This window comes from Bubalus kerabau, chromosome 15 (genome assembly GCF_029407905.1).
Source record: "Bubalus kerabau isolate K-KA32 ecotype Philippines breed swamp buffalo chromosome 15, PCC_UOA_SB_1v2, whole genome shotgun sequence".
Lineage (NCBI taxonomy): Eukaryota > Metazoa > Chordata > Mammalia > Artiodactyla > Bovidae > Bubalus > Bubalus kerabau.
In genome coordinates, this window is record NC_073638.1 from 34,431,631 (window position 1) to 34,456,984 (window position 25,354).

The 25,354-nt window shown below is 40.0% G+C and overlaps 1 protein-coding gene across 1 annotated transcript in view; it reads left to right on the forward strand.

Annotated features, from left to right (window-relative positions):
- The first annotated feature begins 760 nt into the window (after positions 1-760).
- The window catches only part of TPH1 (tryptophan hydroxylase 1), a 29,403-nt gene continuing 4,809 nt past the window's right edge, over positions 761-25,354 (forward strand). The window contains exons 1-7 of the mRNA XM_055547483.1: positions 761-792; positions 9,891-10,027; positions 13,944-14,127; positions 16,566-16,666; positions 19,573-19,640; positions 19,787-19,983; positions 24,975-25,110. Of these exons, the coding sequence (XP_055403458.1) occupies positions 9,911-10,027; positions 13,944-14,127; positions 16,566-16,666; positions 19,573-19,640; positions 19,787-19,983; positions 24,975-25,110 (803 nt within the window). The 5' untranslated portion in view covers positions 761-792; positions 9,891-9,910. The remainder of the gene's footprint in view (positions 793-9,890; positions 10,028-13,943; positions 14,128-16,565; positions 16,667-19,572; positions 19,641-19,786; positions 19,984-24,974; positions 25,111-25,354) is intronic.

Here is a 25,354-nt window from a genome sequence, read left to right on the forward strand (position 1 = left end):
TGGTTACACAACTGTATCTGTCAGAACTCAGAAATGTACATCTCAAAAGGGTCAATTTTACTGTGAGTAAATGATACATCAACAAACTTGACTTAAAAAAAAATTGAAGCACATATATAGCCTTTTGGGACAGGATCTTATGGACTGAGTGCTCAATCAACAAGTACTTTAGTCCAAATTTTTTACCTTAGTGCCATGTTGTTGACGTACGATTCTCTGCTAATATAGCGTGCTCATCTGTTTGCAGCTTTAAAGTTTTTTTAATTGGAAAGGTACTGAGCACTTCTTAAAAGGTCAATTGCCTTGTTTTAAGGAACAAGGGGAGTCATCAAGAGAACGATAAGGCTGGGCTGGACTATTAACCTAAGAGCACATATTCTGGGAGGTGGGGTGGGGGTGGGGCGGCGGATTCCTGCTTCAGTTGCCAATCAGGAAAAGCAGTGCAAGCCTACGATGTGTCAATAACGGATGTTATCTTGATTTGGAGGGAATTTCCAGCTCGATTGCTTAATATTGGTCGGACTTCTGTAGTTAAGGATGGCCTCACATTAGTTTAATTAAAAGGCTAAGGCGTGCGACTCTCCGCGCAGGCTGGCAGGGACAGTCAGCACCCAGAGGAGGTCAGCTCCTTGGGTGCCCCGCCAACCCCCGCCCGGCAGGCGAACCCTTTCCTCATTGGCCACTGCACGGTCGTCTCGGGCGCCCATTGGCCGGCTCTGACGCCCGCCTCTATAAGAGGCGGGCAGCGCGAGGCTGCGAGCGGACCCAGCTCACAGCTAAGCTGCTCTCGAGGTGAGTGGGTTGGTGCCTTCCCGTCGGGATCCGGGACCACCGTCGAGGATTTGGGGGCTTTGGGCTGGCTCGGGGAGAGGCAGGATCATCCTCCGGGAGGTAAATGCTCGTGGGGAGCTGGGTCTGGGAAGTCGAAGTTGTGCTCCTGTGTCACTCATTCTTCTCCCTTCCACCTACTCTCTTAGGGGTGAAAAGATACTATTTTTGAGGTCCTCCTGAGTGCCAGAAACAGGCTGTTTACATGTCATCTGATTTCACCTCCACATCAAACCCTGTGAAGTAGACATGTCTTGAATTTTACAGATGAGGAAACTGAGGTTGAGTTGAACCCAAGCGTGCATGATTCCTCTATGCTAGCAGAAACACGCGCTCTTCCTTCTCTTCCATATCAAACGGCAACATCTCTTTTTTTCCTTCTACTCCTACAAAGGGAACCTTCCCTTAGACACTCCCAAAGAAAAGGGAGTCTCTGATGCAAAGCCTCTCAGCATCACATCTTATCACCTCCACCCCAACACGGGACTAAGAGCTCCAGGACGAGGTTGCAGCTAACAAAGAGGCATTGGACCTAGTAGTTCAGATCCTGTTAATAGTCGAAGTAAGCGTAATCTTGCCTCTGGCCATTTGGTTTACAGAGGTCTAAAATTAACTCCCCACTGATGTTCTACTCTAATTGACTTAGGGCAAAAAGACTAGAGTTGAACTTTCGAACCCAGTGAAAGTTTGCACCTGTCAATTAATTCTCAAAGAAGGATGGAATTCACTTATTTGTTTTAAAAGTAGAAGTGAGCACAGCTTAAAGTAACTATACATGGTTCTGTAAAGCTATAATCTGTGACCTATGAAGTTCACTGGAGTTCATTTGTAGATGTATTATTGTCAGATTATCTTCAGGCAGGGATGTATCTTCTGTTACCATTTTGTTTGCTGGTGCCTTTATTTCCTGAAATAATGTTTTTCACATTTTCATATTTTATTTTTTATTTCATCTTTACTTTCATCCTCATTCCCTTCCTCCATTCAGAAAAGAACATCAAGGTTCTCTGGAGGGTTCTCTTCTTTCACACCAGTCTTTCCAGAAGCTTTTAATTCTGTCTTCAAATAGCATCCATGCTTTCAAAATACTTTAATTTAATAGTGCTCTGTGCTTCCTAGATCATAGAAATTTAAGTTACACTGTTACTGATTAAACTGCTGCTGCTGCTGCTGCTGCTAAGTCGCTTCAGTCGTGTCCAGCTCTGTGCGACCCCGTAGACGGCAGCCCACCAGGCTCCCCCGTCCCTGGGATTCTCAAGGCAAGAACACTGGAGTGGGCTGCCATTTCCTTCTCCAATGCATGAAAGTGAAAAGTGAAAGTGAAGTCGCTCAGTCGTGTCTGACCCTCAGCGACCCCATGGACTGCAGCCTTCCAGGCTCCTCTGTCCATGGGATTTTCCAGGCAAGAGTACTGGAGTGGGGTGCCATTGCCTTCTCCTACTGATTAAACTAAATGGAGAAAACAGTCAGTGTAAACACCTTGACCTCTTCTATACCAAGGGCATGTTGGACTTCGGACCACCTTCTTGGTATGTGTCCATTATTTCACATGGCAGGTTCCTATATCCCAGTGTATCTTTAGTCAGGTCAGGAAAGGTGATAGGAGAATGGCTCACTGCCTCTCACAGAAAAGTGGGAAGTACCAGTTGGCACTGGCCTATTACAGTGTTGCTTTCAAAGTAAAATATACACTTCTTCATGAGACACATGTCCAAACAAGTGTGACCCATTGGACACTTCATAACCTTTTATCTTACTAGGCTAGTATGGTGGACTTTGCCCCTGAAGGAGTAAGAGGGGGTAGGTAGCCTGAAGGGGGAAAGAAAAAAAGTGACAAGGGGAAAATGTTGAGGTTCTGAAAGGGGTTTGGGAGTAACAATAAAGACAGAATAAAAATGCTTCATAAGTTCTATCAGGCCCAGCTGTGGCCAAATTTTAGTAAAGGTCAAAGCCCTATGCTCTTAAGTTGATTTTTGGGTGGAAGTTGGGGAGCGGGGAGAACTTTTTTCTTCTAGTTTCTTAGCAGAAGTCCCTTTTGAGAAACTTCATTCTTATATTGACTTAACAAGAGGGATAGGAATATTTCCAAATCTCAGTATACAAAATGCCTTACCTGTCATAAATATTCAATTAATGTATCTTTCACCTTCCTCTACCCCCACGCATTAGGCAACACTAGATCCATTTCAGAACCAGGGAGAAAAGAAAGAATTATGAAGCCCAAAATGATGGATTAGCTATGACCATTAGTACCTTCTTACAGGGGCTCCTGCCACAGGAGGTTAAGGGTCAGTTTTGAAATGTGAAAGAAAATCTTGATACAGTTTGATATGAAGAGTTGCATTCTAAGCTCTGAGGGATTGTTGAAGGATGAACTATCAGGAGATCTGAAATTCTGTTGGTGTTACCACTGACTGGCAAAAACATCATTTTTCTTTCCTGTTTTCTGTTCCTTGCTTGTTGTTAAAGTTTGCTTATATTACAAAAATAATGGTAGACCAGGAAATAACTTATATTTTCAGAATGCTGTTACTTCAGCATGTTACGGTGATAATATGAGGGAAAATGGGGACTCAGTAAATATAGACTGACTCAGTAAATTGTACTTTGGAGTCTTCATCTGTTTGTTTGCAAAAGAATTGCTAAATTATTCACTTGAGATTTGGAACTTAATACACTTAGGGGTTTCATAGCAAATAAACAAATAAAACTGAAAAACACCTTAAGACAAAAGAATACTTAAATTTTATGCCAATTTTTCCATGTGCTTTCTATTATAAGAAGTAGATTTATAACTATCTTGTGAAATGCTTAATTCCCAGGGAAAGAAAAGTTTTTAGCCAGGGAAGTTTAGAATATAAATTATATTATGTTTAACATTTTTTTTGAAAGACTGGAAAATGTGGGATGCACTTCCCATTGTTAGAGCTAATATTTACTAAGTACAGAGATCACATTGCCAACATTTCCTGAATCATGGGAAAAGCAAGAAAGTTCCAGAAAAACATCTATTTCTGCTTTATTGACTATGCCAAAGCCTTTGACTGTGTGGATCACAATCAACTGTGGAAAATTCTGAAAGAGATGGGAATACCAGAACACCTGATCTGCCTCTTGAGAAATTTGTATGCAGGTCAGGAAGCAACAGTTAGAACTGGACATGGAACAACAGACTGGTTCCAAATAAGAAAAGGAGTACGTCAAGGCTGTATATTGTCACCATGCTTATTGAACTTATATGCAGAGTACATCATGAGAAACGCTGGACTGGAAGAAGCACAAGCTGGAATCAAGATTGCTGGGAGAAACGTCAATAACCTCAGATATGCAGATGACACCACCCTTATGGCAGAAAGTGAAGAGGAACTAAAAAGCCTCTTGATGAAAGTGAAAGAGGAGAGTGAAAAATTTGGCTTAAAGCTCAACATTCAGAAAACGAAGATCATGGCATCCGGTCCCATCACTTCATGGCAAATAGATGGGGAAACAGTGTCAGACTTTATTATTTGGGACTCCAAAATCAACTGCAGATGATGACTGCAGCCATGAAATTAAAAGACGCTTACTCCTTGGAAGGAAAGTTATGACCAACCTAGATAGCATATTCAAAAGCAGAGACATTACTTTGCCAACAAAGGTCTGTCTAGTCAAGGCTATGGTTTTTCCAGTGGTCATGTATGGATGTGAGAGTTGGACTGTGAAGAAGGCTGAGCACAGAAGAATTGATGCTTTTGAACTGTGGTGTTGGAGAAGACTCTTGAGAGTCCCTTGGACTGCAAGGAGTTCCAACCAGTCCATTCTGAAGGAGATCAGCCCTGGGATTTCTTTGGAAGGAATGACGCTAAAGCTGAAACTCTAGTACTTTGGCCACCTCATGTGAAGAGTTGACTCATTGGAAAAGAGTCTGATGCTGGGAGGGATTGGGGGCAGGAGGAGAAGGGGACGACAGAGGATGAGATGGCTGGATGGCATCACTGACTCAATGGACGTGAGTCTGGGTGAACTCCTGGAGTTGGTGATGGACAGGGAGGCCTGGCGTGCTGCGATTCATGGGGTGGCAAAGAGTCAGACACGACTGAGCAACTGAACTGAACTGAACTAGTTTAGGTCAGCATCTGTTCTAAGAGTTTCATGTATTATACTGCTTCTCCTTATAGCCACAAACTTGAGGCTAATTAGCCTCCATCCAATTTTGCATATAAGAAAATTAATACACATAGAAATTATAACTTGTTTACATGGATTTGTAGTTGGATTTATTACAGAAATCTGCTTTATCATTTTATACCTCTCTTATTATTGGCAGTAGTATACTATAGGACAAAGTCACCAATACTCTGTGAGAAAAAATAAAAAGTGCATGGTCTTTGAGTGATGGTTAGACACGTAAGAACTGTTTCCAAAGGTTTTCACATCTCTAAGAATGCAAATCTGAGACCATCCCTGAATTTTTAGCTCTAGAGCCACCAATTCAGAATTTCCTGTGTATAATTAAGCTTACCTTAAGAAATGGTCAGTTCCTTTGAAGCTGAAAATCCCTTTTTGGATGTCTTGCTTCCCATCCATAAATCTTTTCTTCTCAGAGACTCAGGGATGGGCCACAAACCATCTCCAACACTTTCAGAATCTCATGGGATATTGGTCACAGGGTTGGTAAGTAGGTGAGGTTTGGTGTGCTTCTCAGATATCATAGCTCGGATCTCAGTATACTGTTCTCTTCGGCCTATTTGTCCTTGCTGGAAAGTCTGTCTCTCCTCCTCCCCCTCATAATAAATCTGTGAATTCCTTTGAGGCAAATAGTCTTCTTTGTCTTTTTCATCTTTACTGCCCTAACACTGACTATAGTAATTCATTCATGGAAATGTGCTTGGGTTGAAATTTTATTTGTTTTACCACTAGTAATCATTTGAATCATAGAAAAAATCCACATTATCATTAAGTTTAACTGGCCATTTGGTTTTAAAGCGTTTGACACAGAGATTGTCTTAATTGCAGAGAATAAATTGACACAATTAGAAATGTCTAAGCAGTTTTGATTTTAATCTCAATGATTTGATAAGTATTTGTTAAATTTCGAATTTTATATTTTTGGGCAACTGAAGTAGCTTAGTTTCTTCTCGGGGGAAAACACCAGAATACCAAGTCACATTATGTGTTTAAAATGTGTAAGCGAGTTTTGAATGCTGTGAGTTCTGATTAACTGTTTGGTTACTTTGCTGTATTAGAAAAGTTAGGTAGTGTGCCCAAGGTCATACACTGACAAATGTTAGGCCAGTGATTAGATATTTCCTTCACTGTTTTGCAGTGTAAATAGTGGTTGAGAAGATGCCAAGGTAGATATCTAGTTCATCTGAGACATCAACTTTCAACTAGATCCTAGGAATTTTTCTCTACTTTTTGTGTTTCTGCACACTTTTAGGCTAATTCTTGTGAAAGCAGATACATACGTTAGCATTCACATTTTCATAGGCAGTTTTCAATATGTGTTCTTACATTTCTAGCTGTGTTACCATGGACAGGTTAGTTTCTCTAAGCTTCAGTTTTCTCATTTATAAAATGAATATAATTCCTATCTCTCTCCACCAAGATTTTTATGAGAATTATATGGGACAATATTAGTGCATGATATATATAGGCATTTGACAAGTATCAGTTTCCTCAGCCATCTCTTGGATTGTTAAAAGTGGATGGAATCTTGTCATCATGGCATGGGAAATTCTTTATCCTCATACTCTCTGAACTTATATGTAGAAGTCCTTCAACTTAGTATCTGCCTGATAAATATTTTTTAAAACTAAATTTCAAAGGTATCAAAGACTGGATTCTGAAACAGAAAAGTGTACTCCATTGGCAAATTTAGTAGCAGACTATTGTTTATGACCATACAGTTGGAAATTCCTGAGCTTTATTTGGTACTTTATAACTTTATCAAGCCAGATAGGGCTCTTAGGGTTACTTCTTATAAGGTGCCCCCAAATGTTACACAGTATGGGTTTTAAAAAGGGCATTATGGCCAAAAGAGAAAACTTACAAAGTTCTCTGGTCAGAAGGACAGAAATTCATGAAGCCCCTCATTTTGCATCAACCTATAGAAAGCATTTCAAAGCCAAGAATTTAGCTTAATGGAAAATTACCTTGTCCTAACTTTTCTCATTTAGCCTTTGATCAGGCTGGTCATTGTATGGGTACCTGAGATGGGTATCTGGATGGGCATAGAAGATCAAGTCCAAACTCCTCTGCATTAACTGCACAGAGCCTTTTGAAGGATCTGACCCGCTTACCGTGCCTGCATGATCCCTCAGCGCTCTGAAATACTGGGTCACTTCCTGTTGTCTTTCACCTGTCACCTGTCGTCTTTCACCTCCTCATGGGCTCTTTCCTCTCTTTTTCTTTAGGAGAGGAATTCAAACACATCCTCTGTGAAGCACCTCTAAATACATAGCAGAATAATTAATCTAGCCACTGGCATCACTACCATCTGTGTTCTCTGCTACAGTGCTTATCCTTCACATTGTTCTTCTATTTAAGACTCTTATAGTTTCCTGAGTGTGGGGACCATGTCTGTCACCAGTCTTTCATTTATTTATTCATTCTGTGACATCTATTCGGTCCCTGTTATGTGCAGAGACTGTGCTGCTACTGCTGCTGCTGAGTCGCTTCAGTCGTGTCCGACTCTGTGCGACCCCATAGATGGCAGCCCACCAGGCTCCCCCACCCCTGGGATTCTCCAGGCAAGAACACTGGAGTGGGTTGCCATTTCCTTCTCCAATGCATGAAAGTGAAAAGTGAAAGTGAAGTCGCTCAGTTGTGTTCGACTCTTAGCAACCCCATGGGCTGCAGCCTACCAGGCTCCTCTGTCCATGGGATTTTCCAGGCAAGAGTACTGGAGTGGGGTGCCATTGCCTTCTCCGTGAGACTGTGCTAGGTACTAACAATGGTGAATAAAAGCATATATGATCCCTGCCCCCCACAGAACTCATAGGCTAGTTGTAAATACAGAACAACCATATATACAGGTGAGCTACAGCTGCGCATGTGACTGTTGTTATGAATAGGAAGTATCTGGTGCAATGAGAATCAACACTAGGGGTTGACTTGCGGAGGTCAGGGAAGGCTTCCACAAGTTCGTGCAGTTTGAACTGCGGGGGACTGGAACATAGTTTCTCTGGCTTCAAGCCCATGCTATCCTGTGATACCTGCTCCACAGGCTTGGAACAATGCATGCAAAGTGGCGAAAGGCAGTGAGATTGGTTATGTCAATTTAAGTTGTTAAATGCCAGTTCCACTAGAATAATGATGTGAAACTGGGCAATTAGGAAGAATTAATAACCCAAAGAAAACCAATAACCATAAATCTTCAATATGCTCTTTCCATTTACTAATCTAAATCTTATTTCTCAATTGTGTATTTCTCAATTGAGAGTCACCAGTACAAAGTTACTGTACCCTACATCTATCTACTACACTATTCTCACCTTCCCCAACACACATACACACACATACACACATACACAAATATATATGTATTTGTATAATCATATGGCACTTGTAGGCCAATACTAAAATGGCTTCAGGGCTCATGGCCTAGGGGATTCCACAGTCAGAGAGAAAGCAGATACTTACCTGGAACCAAAATTCTCTGGGCTAGCAGTTATCCATCTAGTCCACCTGTGTCCAGAGCTGTCTAGGCTCTTGAATTTACAAAAGAAATAAAAGGCCCTATCCCTGTTCTGAAGGAGTTTACTGTCTTTTTAGAAGCCATGTATGAGTGACACTTTTGAGGAAAGCCATTCAAGACCCAGTATAACTACAGTTAACAAATGGTGAGAGGTGGAGAAAAGGTAACCCTTCTGCACTGTTGGTGGGAATGTAAATTGGTGCAGCCACTATGGAAACCAGTATGGAAGTGCCTCAAAAAACTAAAAACAGAACTCCTATGTGATCCAGAAATTCCTCCTGGGCTTACACTCAAAGGAAATGAGAACACTACTTTGAAAAGATACACACACCCCAATATTCACAGTAGCACTATTTATAATAGCCAAGATACAGAGGCATATATATATGATTGAATGCAAAAGAAGAGGGCAGCAGAGGACGAGATGGTTGGATGGCATCACGCATTCAATGGACATGAATTTGAGTAAACTCTGGGAGATGGTGAAGGACAGAGGAGCCTTGTGAGAGTTGGACATGATTTAGCAGCTGAACAACAACAATATATAAATATATATACACACGCAATGGAATATTAGCCATAAAAAGAATGAAATTCTGCCATTTGCAGCAATATGGATGGACCCTGAGGGTATGATGCTTACTGAAATAAGTCAGAGAAAGACAAATCCTGTATATTATCATTTATATGTGGAATCTAAAATATGAAACAAGTTAATGAAACTAACAGAAACAGGCTTACAGATATAGAGAACAACTGGTGGTTACCAGTGGGAGAGTAGAGGAGGAAGGGGCAAAATAGCATAGGAGATTAACAGTAAAAATTACTATCTATAAAATAAATAGGCTATAAGGATATATATATTATACAGCACAGAAAATATAGTCAGTATTTTTTGATAACTTTAGATGGAATATAATCTATGAAAACATTGAATCACTTAAGTTGTACATCTGAAACTAAAAAAACAAGAAAGATCCAGTATAATAAAGTGCTAAAATTGTAGGGGGAGAGGAGGTAGGCTCTGATGGAGGAAGAGTGCTCAGTTCAGACCACAATAGTCAGGACAACTGCAAGAAGCCCACGGGCTTGAGTCATACCCCGAAAGCACTGGATTAGGAGAAAAAAAGAGAAGGAAACTGCCAACATGTATTGTATGCCTATTATATTCTGAGTACTATGCTAGGCTATCTTTTAGCTTATTTTGGTCTCATTATGGCCTTGCAAAGTATATCTGTACATTCATGTTTTACAGATGAGGAAAATAAAACTTGGTTAATGTTATCAAATATTGTCTGAGTTTCAAATATCTGTGTTATCAAACATTGCCTATATCACACAACTTTCTTTTTTAGATCTTTCTATTTTCATACTTTGTTTTTAGAGAAGTACACCAAACTGATCATGATTGAAGACAATAAGGAAAACAAAGACCATTCCTTTGAAAGGGGAAGAGCAACCCTTATTTTTTCCTTAAAAAATGAAGTTGGAGGACTTATAAAAGCACTGAAAATCTTCCAGGTAAATACTCTCCATATTTTTGCATAAAACTTTTATGAAATGGGTCTATAAGATTATTTGTAAATTCGTCATTGGTGGACTACAGAAATGTTTTAAGTATTTAAATTTCTAAAATATTGCTCAGTTCTATCAAGTGGGCAATCAGATCAGATCAGATCAGATCAGTCGCTCAGTCGTGTCCGACTCTTTGCGACCCCATGAATCACAGCACGCCAGGCTTCACTGTCCATCACCAACTCCCGGAGTTCACTCAGACTCATGTCCATTGAGTCAGTGATGCCATCCAGCCATCTCATCCTCTGTCATCCCCTTTTCCTCCTGCCCCCAATCCCTCCCAGAATCAGACTCTTTTCCAATGAGTCAACTCTTCGCATGAAGTGGCCAAAGTACTGGAGTTTCAGCTTTAGCATCATTCCTTCCAAAGAAATCCCAGGGCTGATATCCTTCAGAATGGACTGGTTGGATCTCCTTGCAGTCCAAGGGACTCTCAAGAGTCTTCTCCAACACCACAGTTCAAAAGCATCAATTCTTCTGTGCTCAGCCTTCTTCACAGTCCAACTCTCACATCCATACATGACCACAGGAAAAACCATAGCCTTGACTAGACGGACCTTTGTTGGCAAAGTAAATGGATACAAACAATTTATAGAAACAATTTGTTATTTAAGTAATAAAGAAGTGGGGAAAGAAAGATTTACTTCATAGATTCTGAAAAAGCAAATTTTAACTTTAGCTAAATAAATATTCAGATTGTAATGATATCATTGATATTAATATGTTAAATTATATTTTTATACAGCAAAATAGCAAGGATTCTACAATTATACTACTCCCTACTGTCAGAGCTTCAGTGCATTTGGCACTTAACTACACCTTTGGTGTGAAGGAAAATTGATGTGATGTGTAGGGAAACAATCTGGCAATAAGTATTGTGAGTCTTAAAGTGTTCACACATTTTGGCCCAGTAGTTTTACTTTCATAAATCTGTCTTAAGGAAATTGGGTCAGCCAGTCGGGACACGAATATTTACTGAGTGCTAAGCGCACAGTCGGAGAAGGTGATGGCACCCCACTCCAGTACTCTTGCCTGGAAAATCCCATGGACGAGGAGCCTGGTGGGCCACAGTCCATGGGGTTGTTAGGAGTCAGACATGACTGAGCGACTTCACTTTCACTTTTCACTTTCATGCATTGGAGAAGGAAATGGCAACCCACTCCAGTGTTCTTGCCTGGAGAATCCCAGGGACGGGGAAGCCTGGTGGGCTGCCGTCTATGGGGTTGCACAGAGTCGGACACGACTGAAGCGACTTAGCAGCAGCAGCAGCAAGCGCACGGTGCCCTGCTGGATACAGAGATGCAGGCCGGAGCCGAGCAGGCCCAGTGCCCCTCCTCACAGTGCGCACAAGCCAGTGCAGAAGACAAGCACTGAACAGTTATGTTAGAGAAATGATTGTTGTTGTCTAGTCACTAAGTTGTGTTTGACTCTTCTGTGACCCCATGGACTATAGCCTGCCAGGCTCCTCTCCCAGGCAAGAATACTGGCGTGGGTTGCCTTCCCTTCTCCAGGGGATCTTACTGACCCAGGGATTGAACTTGTGATCTCTGCATTAGCCGGCGGATTCCTATCCACTGAGCTTCGCTGGTGGCTCAGATGGTAAAGAATCTGTCTGCAGGGCAGGAGACCCAGGTTTGACTTTCACTTTTTTCACTTTTTCAACCTATAGGGGGCAGCCATTTTCAACTCTTTTAACTATATTGTATAGTATTAACTTCTATATTTATAAACAATATGTGTATTCGGCTGCTATTTCTTGATTTTTCCATTTGTAAATATTACCTATTGGTTTCCTCCAATGGAAGTAAACATTTAGCTTCCTTGGCACAACTCCCTTTTGTAGAGGCCTCCTCAACTTCCCTTTCCCCCACCTTCCCAGTGTAGTTATGCCCCAATTTTTGGCTATATCAGGCTTTAGTGTTTTCATTATTAAGATTATGTAAATCTTGCTCAGAGAAAAGCCATATTATCCATTATTATGACTTTTATTTCTTTTTGTACCTGGTTCAATATTACAACATAGTGTTTAAGGGCATAGACTATGGTTTTGGACAGCCTGACTTTGAATTCCAGCTTGAACACTTACTAACTGTGTGCCTTTGGGTAAATTGCTTAACCTCTCTGTGCCTCTGTTTCTGTAATTGAAATATCTGATAGGGAATGTCTCACTTATTGCTTTAACTTTACTGGAATTTTCTTGGATCTTCTTGACTAAATTTTTCTCCTGGATGGACTTTTAAATTGTTTGATTATATTTCCTTGCCACATTCCATCAGTGTTTTGATTTTAATAGCATTCAATTTTAGATTGACTTAGGAAGAATTGAAATTTTGTGTCTTTTTCTCCAAAAACATAATGTATAGCTTTACATTTGTTCAAGTAATCATTCAAAAAAATTTATGAATGCATTCTTATTATAAAATTTGTAAGAAATAGATTCAATGAAACTCTCCTTTGCTCCTGATCAGCTCCAGTATTTGTAGCTCACTCTCTTCTATTGGTTCCATGATAGATTCTACATTGCAGGATGAACCCTGCCTATTCCAGTTCCCAACATCCCTGACACTCACTCTCTATTGTTATTTATCAAGTTCATATTCCCTGATAATTATCTCATCCCTACTTTTACTCATACAAGTCCCTCTTGTTTGGAATCCCACTTCTCCCCTTCTGTTTATTAAGACTCGCCTCAGTTCCTATCTACTTCATAGAAGCTTCTACTTTCTCTAGCTCATGATGTTTTTTCCCTTTGTTGAACATCTTTTGCCCCTGAAGCCAAACTATTTGTATTTTCTTAGTCTTTCAGGCTCCGTAGGTGGCGCTAGTGGTAAAGAATCCACCTGCCAATGCAGGAGACACAAGAAATGAAGGTTTGATCCCTGGGTCGGGAAGATCCTCTGGAGTAGGAAATGGCAACCCACTCCAGTATTCTTGCCTGGGAAATTCCATGGACAGAGGAGGATCCTGGTGGGTCACAGTCCACAGAGCCACAAAAAGTTGGACACAACTGAGCGCGTGCATGTGTGCGTGCGCGCACACACACACACACACACACACAGTCTTTCATGTGTTAGCCAACTAGGTTGTCAACTTCTTGTATGTCTTATCTTTCTTCATACACTTCACTGCCCTTACCTGGCTACACAGGTGTTTGTGCAGTTAATTTAGATTCGACATGTTAGTATTGGAGAGCATCTACTCTCTCATTTTTTAGATGTTGGGCGATTGGTTCTTTTGTTTCATGGTTATGTCACCAGGGTTTTCCCTTAGCACCCAAATTGGTAACAGAAGATACCCTCCCCTAGCAGGTTTACACATTTGGCACCCACAGCTCAGGATGGCATGGGAAGACATCAGAAGAAGCAATCTGATTCAGCTGGTTACTTGAGTTTGTAGCCTAGGAGATTGGAGATATTAAACATTTTGTGTTCAAACTGTTCATCTAGTTTTAGTAAATGGATTTTTTCAAAGGAAACTTTTCTTTCTGAAGGACTAGACACCAAGATAACTTTTTTAAAAAGCTAGCCTTTATTTGTGAGAATTTTCAAAGAGTTCTTTTCATCTAGAAGACTAGGTCTTTTGATTTGAATGCCAATCAGTTGTGGAAATCTGGGGGACTCCCTGGTGGGTGTTTATTTTATTTATTAGTTTCTGGAGGGTGAGATGAATTTTTCAAACTGAAAAAAAGCACCTAATATTTAGGAGGAATTGTTTTGCTGTTGGCAGCACTAAAAATGGACTTTCCCCCCATTGGCTACTATGACAAATGATGAGATTGATTTTTAGCGGTAATGAAAGTAATTCACTCAGAGACTATAACCATTTGAGGCAGTCATGGATACTCTTCATCTTCTTTCCACAGGAGAAGCATGTGAACCTGTTACACATCGAGTCCCGAAAATCAAAGAGAAGAAGCTCAGAATTTGAGATTTTTGTTGACTGTGATATCAGTAGAGAACAACTGAATGATATTTTTCATCTGTTGAAGTCTCATTCTAATATTCTCTCTGTGAATCTACCAGATAATTTTACTGTGAAGGAAGACGGTAAGTTGAAAGGTGAAAATGCTACTCAGATGATTAAGTGCATCATATATGTGTCTGATCTTATGTTTATCTTAAAGGCATGAAAGGAAAAATCAAACACTGTCTCTTCAAATTGCTTACAATCTGATAATAAAGAAGATACAAAATGTAACTGCTCAAGGTGCTAAAGAAAAATTATAAAGCAACATTTTATCAAAGGCGAGAGAAGTGAAAAGGAAACCTTGAGTATGATAAAGAATTTAGAATAGTTAGAAATCCATTTAGTTATCTCAATTTTTAAATTGTCAGGCATTTCTTGGTTTCACAAGTCTCAAATTCACAATCTCTGAGCACTTAATAACTCTTACAGGGCAGATTCTTAGCAGATATTAAATGGATATTTAAATTTGCTGAAACTGTTGACAATTACTGATGACTATGATATGAAATACTTTATATGTGAAATACAACATTCTTCCTTGCCCTCACTTCCACCAAAACCAAATGGAAAAGCAGTAAAGCCCTCTAAGTTTTCAGATTCTCAGTAGCAAGGATATAGTCTAAAATCTCTATTGTGAAAAAAATCCTTGTAGTTTACTTAGGGCAAAACACAAGCAAATAAACCAGTCACATTTTGTATATGGTACTCAAATTTTAATAATCCCTTCAGATTATGTCACAAGATTGGGGGTGTAATAAACGCTGATATTCACCTGTTATGTATTTGTATGGCTATGTGTGCTAAGTTGCTTCAGTCGTGTCCAACTATTTGTGACCCCATATAGCTTGACAGGCTCCTCTGTTCATGGAGTTCTCCAGGCAAGAATACTGGAGCGGGTTGCCATTCTCTTCTCCAGGGGATCTTCCTGACCCAGGGATCGAACCTGTGTCCCCTGAATTGGCAGGCAGATTCTTTACTTGGGAAGCCCTGGACTTTGGTTACCTCATCTATAAAAATGATGTTTTATAGAGGCTAAATTGTTCAGTTGATATTTAGGGAACAGTAGCTTGTGTAAGATATTTCTACTAAGAAATGGGGATATAAAAAAATAGTCTTACCCTAGAGTCATTCCAATTCTTTTCTGTAGGACAGCCATATACGGTTTCATTACAGTAAAACATGGTAAAAGCTTTAGGAGAATTGAATCATAGTCCCGGGAACCCAAAAGATAGAGAATTAGCGCCACCTACAGGGTCAGGGAGAGAAGGCAATGGCAACCCACTCCAGTACTCTTACCTGGAAAATCCCATGGGCGGAGGAGCCGGGTGGGCTGCAGTCTATGGGGTCGCAGAGAGTCGGACACGACTGAAGCAACTTAGCAGCAGCAGCAGCAGCACAGGGTGAGGGAAGGCTTATTTGATTTGGGTCTTGAAGGAGAAGGATATTCTCAGGAAAATTGAAAATGAGGTGGAGCAGTACTGGGAGTGGAATAGGTATTCCAGGGAGAAGAGCTTTAGGAAGACTTGTATATATGAGGGATGGCAAGAAGATCAAAGTGGCAAATACATATATGATCTCTGCTGCTGCTGCTTCTGCTAAGTCGCTTCAGTCGTGTCTGACTCTGTGCGACCCCATAGATGGCAGCCCACCAGGCTCTGCCCTCCCTGGGATTCTCCAGGCAAGAACACTGGAGTGGGTTGCCATTTCCTTCTCCAATGCATGAAAGTGAAAAATGAAAGTGAAGTCGCTCAGTCGTGTCCGACCCTTAGCGACCCCATGGACTGCAGCCTACCGGGCTCCTCTGCGCATGGGATTTTCCAGGCAAGAGTACTGGAGTGGGGTGCCATATGATCTCTTGGATACTTTCAATCAACAAAAATAAACATTCAGTGAAAGTGAAAGTTGCTCAGTCCTGTCCGACTCTTTGCAACCCCATGGACTATACAATCCATGGAATTCTCCAGGTCAGAATACTGGAGTGGATAGCCTTTTCCTTCTCCAGGGGATCTTCCCAACCCAAGTATCAAACCCAGGTCTCCCGCATTGCAGGCAGATTCTTTACCAGCTGAGCCACACATTCAGAGTGTTTAATAACATTCAGAGTTTTTAATAATTTAAAAGCATTTAAACTTAAAGACATTCAGAGTTTTAAACATTTAAATTTAAAAATGAGTTTTTAATAAATTTGCACCTTGATCTGTAAAGTTCATCCTTATCTACTTTTTAAGGATAGCTAAAGTTGTAGCTTAAACTGTTTTGAACTTTTGGTCTGTGACTAAAATACATAATTTCTCCAAGACTTAGGAAGTTAAGGCTCAAAACATTTTTAAATTCAAAAATTTTGAATAAGATGTACTTATTAGAACTAGAACAACTTACTTGTTTACATTTTGTCTCAAAGTACAAGCTAAAATAAAAAATCTCATCCAAATGCATTTGTGACTTCCTTAATTTCTTCTTTCTTATTGCCTAATTTAAGAGGATCTCTTCAACTGTTAGTGGTTTTTGTATTTTGCAGGCATGGAAACTGTTCCTTGGTTTCCAAAGAAGATTTCTGACCTGGACCATTGTGCCAACAGAGTTCTGATGTATGGATCTGAACTGGATGCTGACCATCCTGTAAGTATTTTAAATATAAAATATAAAAATATAATATTTTCATGAAAATAATTTAAAACAAACTAAAAAGTTAAGGGTATTATTTTTCTTTTTTAGTGAAAGTGCTTATTCTAGACTAAATAAGGATCTTGATTAATCTGAGTTTCAGGAAGTGTTATTAGACCTTTATGTTGGTGGACTTGATACCAAGTGACTGAAGAGCATCCAATTTCATTGGCTCCAAAACATCTGTCCCATGTCTGGAATTCTTAAAATTGAGAGCTCTTCCAAGAATTACGCTACAGTTAAGACTGTGTCTGCAGTTTCTATTAAAATGTGATACAGTACAGGCGTGAGTTGGAGCATTACTAAGTCTGGAGCAGTAGGACTTCTTATGGACGTCTAGGATCCTAGGAGGGGAGGAGAAGAGCAAGTCCGAATTAGAGTTGTACAGGCCAGGGATTTAATCTAGCTTCTATCACTCATTAGCTGTGTAAATGTGACCGTGTACTACTGCTTTAGACAGCCCCCAGCTGATCAGTGAATTTATAATAATATCTTATCAAGTATTGGAATTAATAAATTCCTGTAACTGCCCTTGGGGAGCTACAGTCTAGCTGCAAAAGTAAATCATGTATATATAAACACACATATAAGATTTAAATATGAAAAGTGTGCTAAGTGGCATGCAAAGGCTGTTTTGATATGTACACAAGGGAGGAAACACTTCTGGCTGAAGAGATCAGAGAAAGGCAACCTGTTAACTTTGCCTTAGAGAATTTGGGCAGGAAAGGATGGAGAAAAAGGACAATTCATTGCAAAATGAGCAAAGATTCAAAGGTAAGAAAATCTGGGGCATGTTTACAGAAAGAGGAAAAGGGTGTAAATCAGTTTTACTGACCTACTACCAAGGCCTGCCGATTTTCACCTCCTAAATACTTCTTAAATACGTTCCTTGTTTGTTCTCACCGTATCCCTTAACTGGTTTCCCTGCCTTCACCCTGCCACCTCCATCCTGTCCTCCTTATAGTCACAAGAATGATCTAAAGCCTGAGTGTCACCATTACCCCTCGTGTGTGTAAGTACAGATCTAAGAGAATTGAAAACATAAGTCCATGCGAAAACTTGTAAATGGATATTCATGAAAGCATTATTCATAGTAGCAAAAAGGTAGAAACAACCCAAATATCCATTATGATGAATGGATAACTTAAGCATGGTATGTCCCCAAAATGAAATACTAATGGCCATGAGGCTTCCCTGGTGGCTCAGATGGTAAAGCCTGCAATGTGGGAGACCTGGATTTGATTCCTGGGTTGGGAAGATCCCCTGGAGAAGGAAATGGCAACCCCCTCCAGTACCCTTGCCTGAAAAACCCCATGGACAGAGGAGCCTGGTATGCTACAGTCCACGGGGTCGCAGAGAGTGGGACACAGCTGAGCGACTTCGCTTTCCTTTTAATGGCCATAAAAAAGCGTGAAACACTCAACATGCTACAGCATGGGTGAAGAACTTTGAAATCTCTGTCATAGTGAAAGAAAAGCCATTCACAAAAGGCCATATATTGTGGATTTCTTTTATATGTCCAGAACAGGCACATTCCTAGCAATAGGAAGTAGATTAGTGACTTTCAGGGCTGGGGATAAGGGAAAATGAGAATAGTCTGCAAATGAGTAGGGTGTTTCTTTTTGGGGTGATAAAGTGTTCTGGAATCATGGTGGAGGTGGTTGCACAATATCCTAAAACCCACTAAATTATACACTTTAAAATGTCAATTTTAAAGTATGTGATTTTACATCTTGATAAAGTTGTTATTTAAAAAAAAAAACCCAATGGCTTCCAATTACCCCAAGACTAAAATCCAGGCTGTCAAACAGACCTTTGTTAGCAGGCCTGTAACTAGTCTCCACCACACTCCACGCTCTCCAGACTTCAGCAATGTTGAATTGTGTATGTTTTCCCAGGCACAACGTGCTATTATTTCTGCGTTGCCCTTGGTGCTGTGCTTCCTGTCCTACACCTAGCTCTCTCAGCTCCTCTTTTGAGACTTAGCTTAGGAGTCAGCGCCAGGGACCCTTTCCTTACCCCCACTGTCCTCTTCACGTACTTTGGATTCGAGTTTCTCTTGTGAGTTCGAGTGGTATTTGTGCCTGTCTCTAACAAGCCATTTATCATATGCTTCAAAATCATTAGTTAAAATAAACTCCTTGAAGACCCGGATTGTGCTGTGTTTTTCTGAATCTTAGCACAAGGCCAGGGGCATAGTAGGGACTTGTAAATCTATGTTAAACATACAAGTCTCATTCTTTCCTTTCAGGTCTCCCCTTCTTTCCTATTTTGTATTATTGATTATATCCTACTGAGACTTGCTGTTTGATGCCTTATTTTGCTTATTGTTTTTATTAAATATCTTTTATAGGTATAAATTCGAATGTTACTATTTTGTCTCTTTTTATTATCACTATTTGCTTCTGCAAATGATTAATATGTCAGCATTTTGCAATAAACTCTGAGGCTAGATTCAGCTGCCATCATATCAAGTATTAGTAATTACTACTTTGTTATTAATTACTTTATAGGAAAATATAACTGAAGATGTAGTTAGACAATTAAGAAAAAAATCTCGCCCTTGGAAAGCAATGTACTTTAACTAGGGTGGTACTTTTCTTTTTCCTCAAGCTATTTTATTTTTGTAGCGACTGTTGTATTTTTATATCCGTAGTATCTTTTATCTTTGTAGTCACTATCATATAGAGCTGTCATATAACATTGACTTTAAAATGATCATAAACTTCTAAACAGCGCTTGCTCAAAGTAAGTTATACAGCCCTTCTTTATAGTCACTCGCATAACAATGAAATGTTTTCTAAATTATTTGTCGAGTATATTTTAGAATGGATATTTAAAACCTTTTCTTTAATTATTAGGGCTTCAAAGACAACGTCTACCGTAAAAGACGAAAGTATTTTGCAGATTTGGCTATGAACTATAAACAGTAAGTGTACTATAAAAATAACTTAAAACTTTGAAATAATGAAATAAATGGCATAAATTATAGTCATATAGTAAATAGAAAACAAAATATATGCTACTGTTTATTGGATGCTAATCCAAAATGACTTCTTCTCTTTATCTCATTAGTGGAGACCCCATTCCTAGGGTTGAATTCACTGAAGAAGAGATTAAGACCTGGGGAACTGTGTTCCGAGAGCTCAACAAACTTTACCCAACCCATGCCTGCAGAGAGTATCTCAAAAACTTACCTTTGCTTTCTAAATACTGTGGATACCGGGAAGATAATATTCCACAATTGGAAGATGTCTCAAACTTTTTAAAAGGTAATGAGCTAATTAATTTTTATAAAAGGAGTATTGAACTCTTTTTCAACCACAACAGAATTTTTAATAGAGGACTAACATCTGGTTATATGGAAAGTCAGAATTTTTCTGTATTCTGTCCTGGAGAATTGGGCACCACATTTGAAGAGGAACATTCATAACCTGGAGCAAATGTGGAGGAAAGTGAGCAGAATTGTAAGGGGATAGGAGAATGTATCAGATAAATAAAATCTGAAGGATCCTTAGGGAACCTGGGAATTTAGGGGAGTTTATAACTTTATTTAAATATTTGAAGGTCATCTTATATATTAGAGGGATTATTATACAGCTCTAAAGTAAAGGACAGTTGGATAGAAAGAGCAAACTTTTAGTTCGAAATGGAGAAGATCTTGCTAAAATAGCCATTTGAAATGAAGCAGGCTATTGAGATGATCAGTTCTACATCCATGGAAATGTTCATGCAAAAGTTCCATACCCACCCATGACAGAGAAGATTCAGGCACCTTCGGAAAGGTTGGAGTAAATGATCTCTGAAGCCCCTTTCTACACTAAGATTCTACTGTTTTCCCAAGAAAGAAGATGTTTTAGGGGAAGCATAAATGAAGAGTAAGGACAACTTTCCTCCTTTTAGTCCATCATGCTTACTTGGGCCAGGTTTCCTTATTTTTTCCTAGCTAAAATAAGAAATAAAATGACCAATGATCTCCAGAGTCTACAATATGTAAGAGAAATAAACATCCCCTTTGATCTCAGCAGATTAGAACCTTAGGGGCAAAAATAGAAGTTATGTTTTTGACTCAAAGGGAGTTTAGTGAAAGTGAAAATTGCTCAGTCGTGTCCGAGTCTTTGTGACCCCATGGACTATACAGTCCATGGAATTTTCCAGGCCAGAATACTGGAGTGGGTAGCCTTTCCTTTCTCCAGGGGATCTTCCCAGCCCAGGGATCGAACCCAGGTCTCCTGCGCTGCAGACAGATTCTTTACCAGCTGAGCCACAAGGGAAGCCCAAGAATACTGGAGTGGGTAGTTTATCCCTTCTCCAGCAGATCTTCCTGACCCAGGAATCGAACCAGGGTCTTCTGCATTGCAGGCGGATTCTTTACCAACTGAGCTATCAGGAAAGCCCCAAAGGGAGTTTATCTTATGGAGTTGAATAGATATGTAGATATTTATAACAGTCTATGTGATTAATTCAAAAATAGTATTTTCCAATCACAATAGAATTTATTACATAGACTGTTATAAACATCTACATATTTTTTCAATTCCATAATTCTCATTCCTCAACCACTGTATACAAAACTAAGAACTAAACAGAAGATGGCAATATAGTTTTTACAAGGGAAGAACTCATGGTAGTAGTTCCTATGAAAACTAGATTTAAAAATAGCAGTGATTAAGAATGGCAGAGAACCAAAGCACATGAACTTGTGGGGCTTAACAAAGATAGACTAGCATATGCTACAGAAGTTATTATCAAATCACATTTGCATGAGATTTAGAGGAAATATTTTGTTATGGATATGAAACTGAAAGCTGATCACTTGGGGTCTGGAGCTTGAGCAGGCTGCAGAGCTTATAGCTAAAGATGTTTCAAGGGAAAGTGTCAAAGACAGAAACCAAAATTAAGAGTCAGTTCCAACAAAATGTGAGTTGGAAAGGGCTACCTACCCTGGCAAATATGGTGGCCACTAGACAACTGTGGTTGTTTAAATAATTAAAATAAATGTAAATCAAGATGTTAGTTCCCCAACCACATTAGCCACATTTCAGTGCTCAGTAGCCACACATGGCTAGTGGATACCCTATTGGGTAGTCCACATAATGAACATCTCCATCTTTGCAGAAAATTCTTTTGCCCATCAGAGTGGGAGAATCCAAGTACAAAGGAATGGGGTGGAACTGGAATTACCAGAATGTGAGAACTGAAGTTGAAAGGTTCTAGGATGACCCATTAGGCCTGCTAGAACTAACATCAAAACAAGATGTCCTTTTCATCATAGGGGACTGGAATGCAAAAGTAGGAAGTCAAGAGATACCTGGAGTAATAGGCAAGTTTGGCCTTGAAGAACAAAATGAAGTAGGGCAAAGGCTAACAGAGTTTTGCCAAGAGAATGCACTGGTTGTAGCAAATACCCTCTTTTGACAACACAAGAGACAACTCTACACATGGACGTCACCAGATGGTCAATACTGAAATCAGATTGATTATATTCTTTGCAGCTGAAGATGGAGAAGCTCTATACAGTTAGCAAAAACAAGACTGGGAGCTGACTGTGGCTCAGATCATGAACTCATTGCAAAATTCAGACTTAAATTGAAGAAAGTACGGAAAACCACTAGACGATTCAAGTATAACCTAAATCAAATCCCTTACAATTATACAGTGGAAGTGACAAATAGATTCAAGGGAATAGATCTGATAGACAGAATGCCTGAAGAACTATGGATGGAGGTTTGTGACATTGTACAGGAGGCAGTGATCAAGACCATCTCCAAGAAAAAGAAATGCAAAAAGGCAAAATGGTTGTCTGAGGTTGTCTTAGAAATATCTGAGAAAAGAAGAGAAGCTAAAGGCAAAGGAGAAAAGGAAAGCTATACCCATCTGAATGCAGAGTTCCAAAGAATAGCAAAGAGAGATAAGAAAGCCTTCCTCAGTGATCCATGCAAAGAAATAGAGGAAAACAATAGAATGGGAAAGACTAGTGATCTCTTCAGGAAAATTAGAGATACCAAGGGAACATTTCATGCAAAGATGGGCACAATGAAGGACAGATATGGTATGGACCTAATAGAAGCAGAAGACATTAAGAAGAGGTGGCAAGAATACACAGAACTAATGCAAAAAAGATCTTCAGGAACCAGATAACCATGATGGCGTGATCACTCACCTAGAGCCAGACATCCTGGAATGCGAAGTCAAATGGGTGTTAGGAAGCATCACTACGAACAAAACTAGTGGAGGTGATGGAATACCAGCTGAACTGTTTCAAATCCTAAAAATGATGCTGTTAAAGTGCTGCAGTCAATATGCCAGTAAATTTGGAAAACTCAACAGTGGTCATAGGACTGGAAAAGGTCAGTTTTCATTCCAATCCCAAAGAAAGGCAATGCCAAAAAATGTTCAAACTACTGCAAAATTGCACTCATCTCACACACTAACAAAGTAATGCTCAAAATTCTCCAAGCAAGGCTTCAACAGTACGTGAACCGAGAACTTCCAGATGTTCAAACTGGATTTAGAAAAAGTAGAGGAACCTGAGATCAAATTGCTAACATCTGTTGGATCAGAAAAAGCAAGAGAGTTCCAGAAAAAGATCTACTTCTGCTTTATTGACTATGCCCAAACCTTTGACTGTGTGGATCCCAACAAACTGTGGAAAATTCTTCAAGAAATAGGAATACCAGACCACCTGACCTGCCTTCTGAGAAATCTGTATGCAGGTCAAGAAGCAACAGTTAGAACTGAACATGGAACAATAGACTGGTTCCAAATTGGGAAAGGAGTATATTGTCAAGGCTGTATATTGTCACCCTGCTTATTTAACTTACATGCAGAGTACATCATGCGAAATGCCAGGCTGGACGAAGCACAAGGTGGAATTAAGATTGCCGGAAGAAATATCAATAACCTCAGATATGCAGATGAAACCACCCTTATGGCAGAAAGCAAAGAGGAACTGAGGAGACTCTTGGTAAAAGTAAAAGAGGAGAGTGAAAAAGCTGGCTTAAAATACAACATTCAAAAAACTAAGATCATAGCATCCGGTCCCATCACTTCATGGCAAATAGATGGGGAAACAATGGAAACAATGAGAGACTTTATTTTCTTGGGTTCCAAAATCACTGCAGATGGTGACTGCAGCCATGAAATTAAAAGATGCTTGCTCCTTGGAAGAAAAGCTATGACCACCCTAGACAGCATATTAAAAAGCAGAGACATTACTTTGCCAACAAAAAGGTCCATCTAGTCAAAGCTATTGTTTTTCCAGTAGTCATGTATAGATGAGAGAGTTGGACCATAAAGAAAGCTGAACACTGAAGAACTGATGCTTTTGAATGGCGGTGTTGGAGAAGAGTCTTGAGTGTCCCTTGGACTGCAAGGAGATCCAGCCAGTTCATCCTAAAGGAAATTGGTCCTGAATATTCATTGGAAGGACTGATGCTGTAGCTGAAACTCCAATACTTTGGCCACCTGATGCGAAGAACTGACTCACTGGAAAAGACCCTGATGCTGGGAAAGATTGAAGGTGGGAAGAGAAGGGGATGACAGAGGATGAGATGGTTGGATAGTATCACTGACTCGATGGACATGAGTTTGAGCAAACTCCTGGAGTTGGTGATGGACAGGGAAGCCTGGTGTGCTGCAGTCCATGGGGTCACAAATAATCAGACACGACTGAGCGACTGAACTGAACTGAACTGAGAGTTTGAAATGAAGGACAGGATTAGAGCTTATCGAGGTCCCCAGAGGCACTGCAGCAAGTAACTTTCACAGTGGGCATGCAGTCTCAACTGTTGGGGAATGAAAGAGCACCAGTCAGTTCAGACAATAAAGAAACTACAAGAGGGAGTACTGCCTAAGAATGTCATAGTTTCAAAAAATGGTTCTGGTGTAAATTAACAGATTTTTAAAGTTTTTTTTTTTTTTTAAAGAAAGATTGTCTAAGGAACAGTTTAACCTCTTCATGGAGACAGCAAGGTGCAGTGTAGGGCCTGGGTTCATCCTACATTTATCATCTGCTGTGTGGCCTTGGGCACATTATTGAGTCTTTGAGCCATAGTTTTATGGTTGGCACAATCATAAACATGAAAGGAGATGTCATGTGTAAAAGTTCTTAATTCATCGTCTGGCCATCGTAATTATGACTTGTGTGACACGTTTTAGCTTCGTGTTCTCCCTCCAAGTGGTAACGTGGTGCCACTGGCAGAATTAAAATGTTGCAGCAACTAGTCTATTCTGGGGAACATTTTTCTCCTTTGCTTTGCAGAACGCACAGGTTTTTCCATCCGTCCTGTGGCTGGTTACTTATCACCAAGGGATTTCTTATCAGGCTTAGCCTTTCGAGTTTTTCACTGCACACAGTATGTGAGACACAGTTCAGATCCTCTCTACACTCCAGAACCGTAAGTACCTCTATCGCAGCATCCATCCATCAGCATGGTACTTACCTCACGAGTTTTGTTTTCATGAAGATCAAGTGAGTTAGCACATGTAAAGCATTTTGAATGGTGCCTGGCCTGTAATACATGTTCTATGCGCTATACATGCTAGCCATTACTATTACCAGTAGTAATTGACAACCTGTTAGGTACCAAGTACTGTTCTAAGCATAGGGGATGTAAGACTGAAAAAAATTCAAAGTTTCCT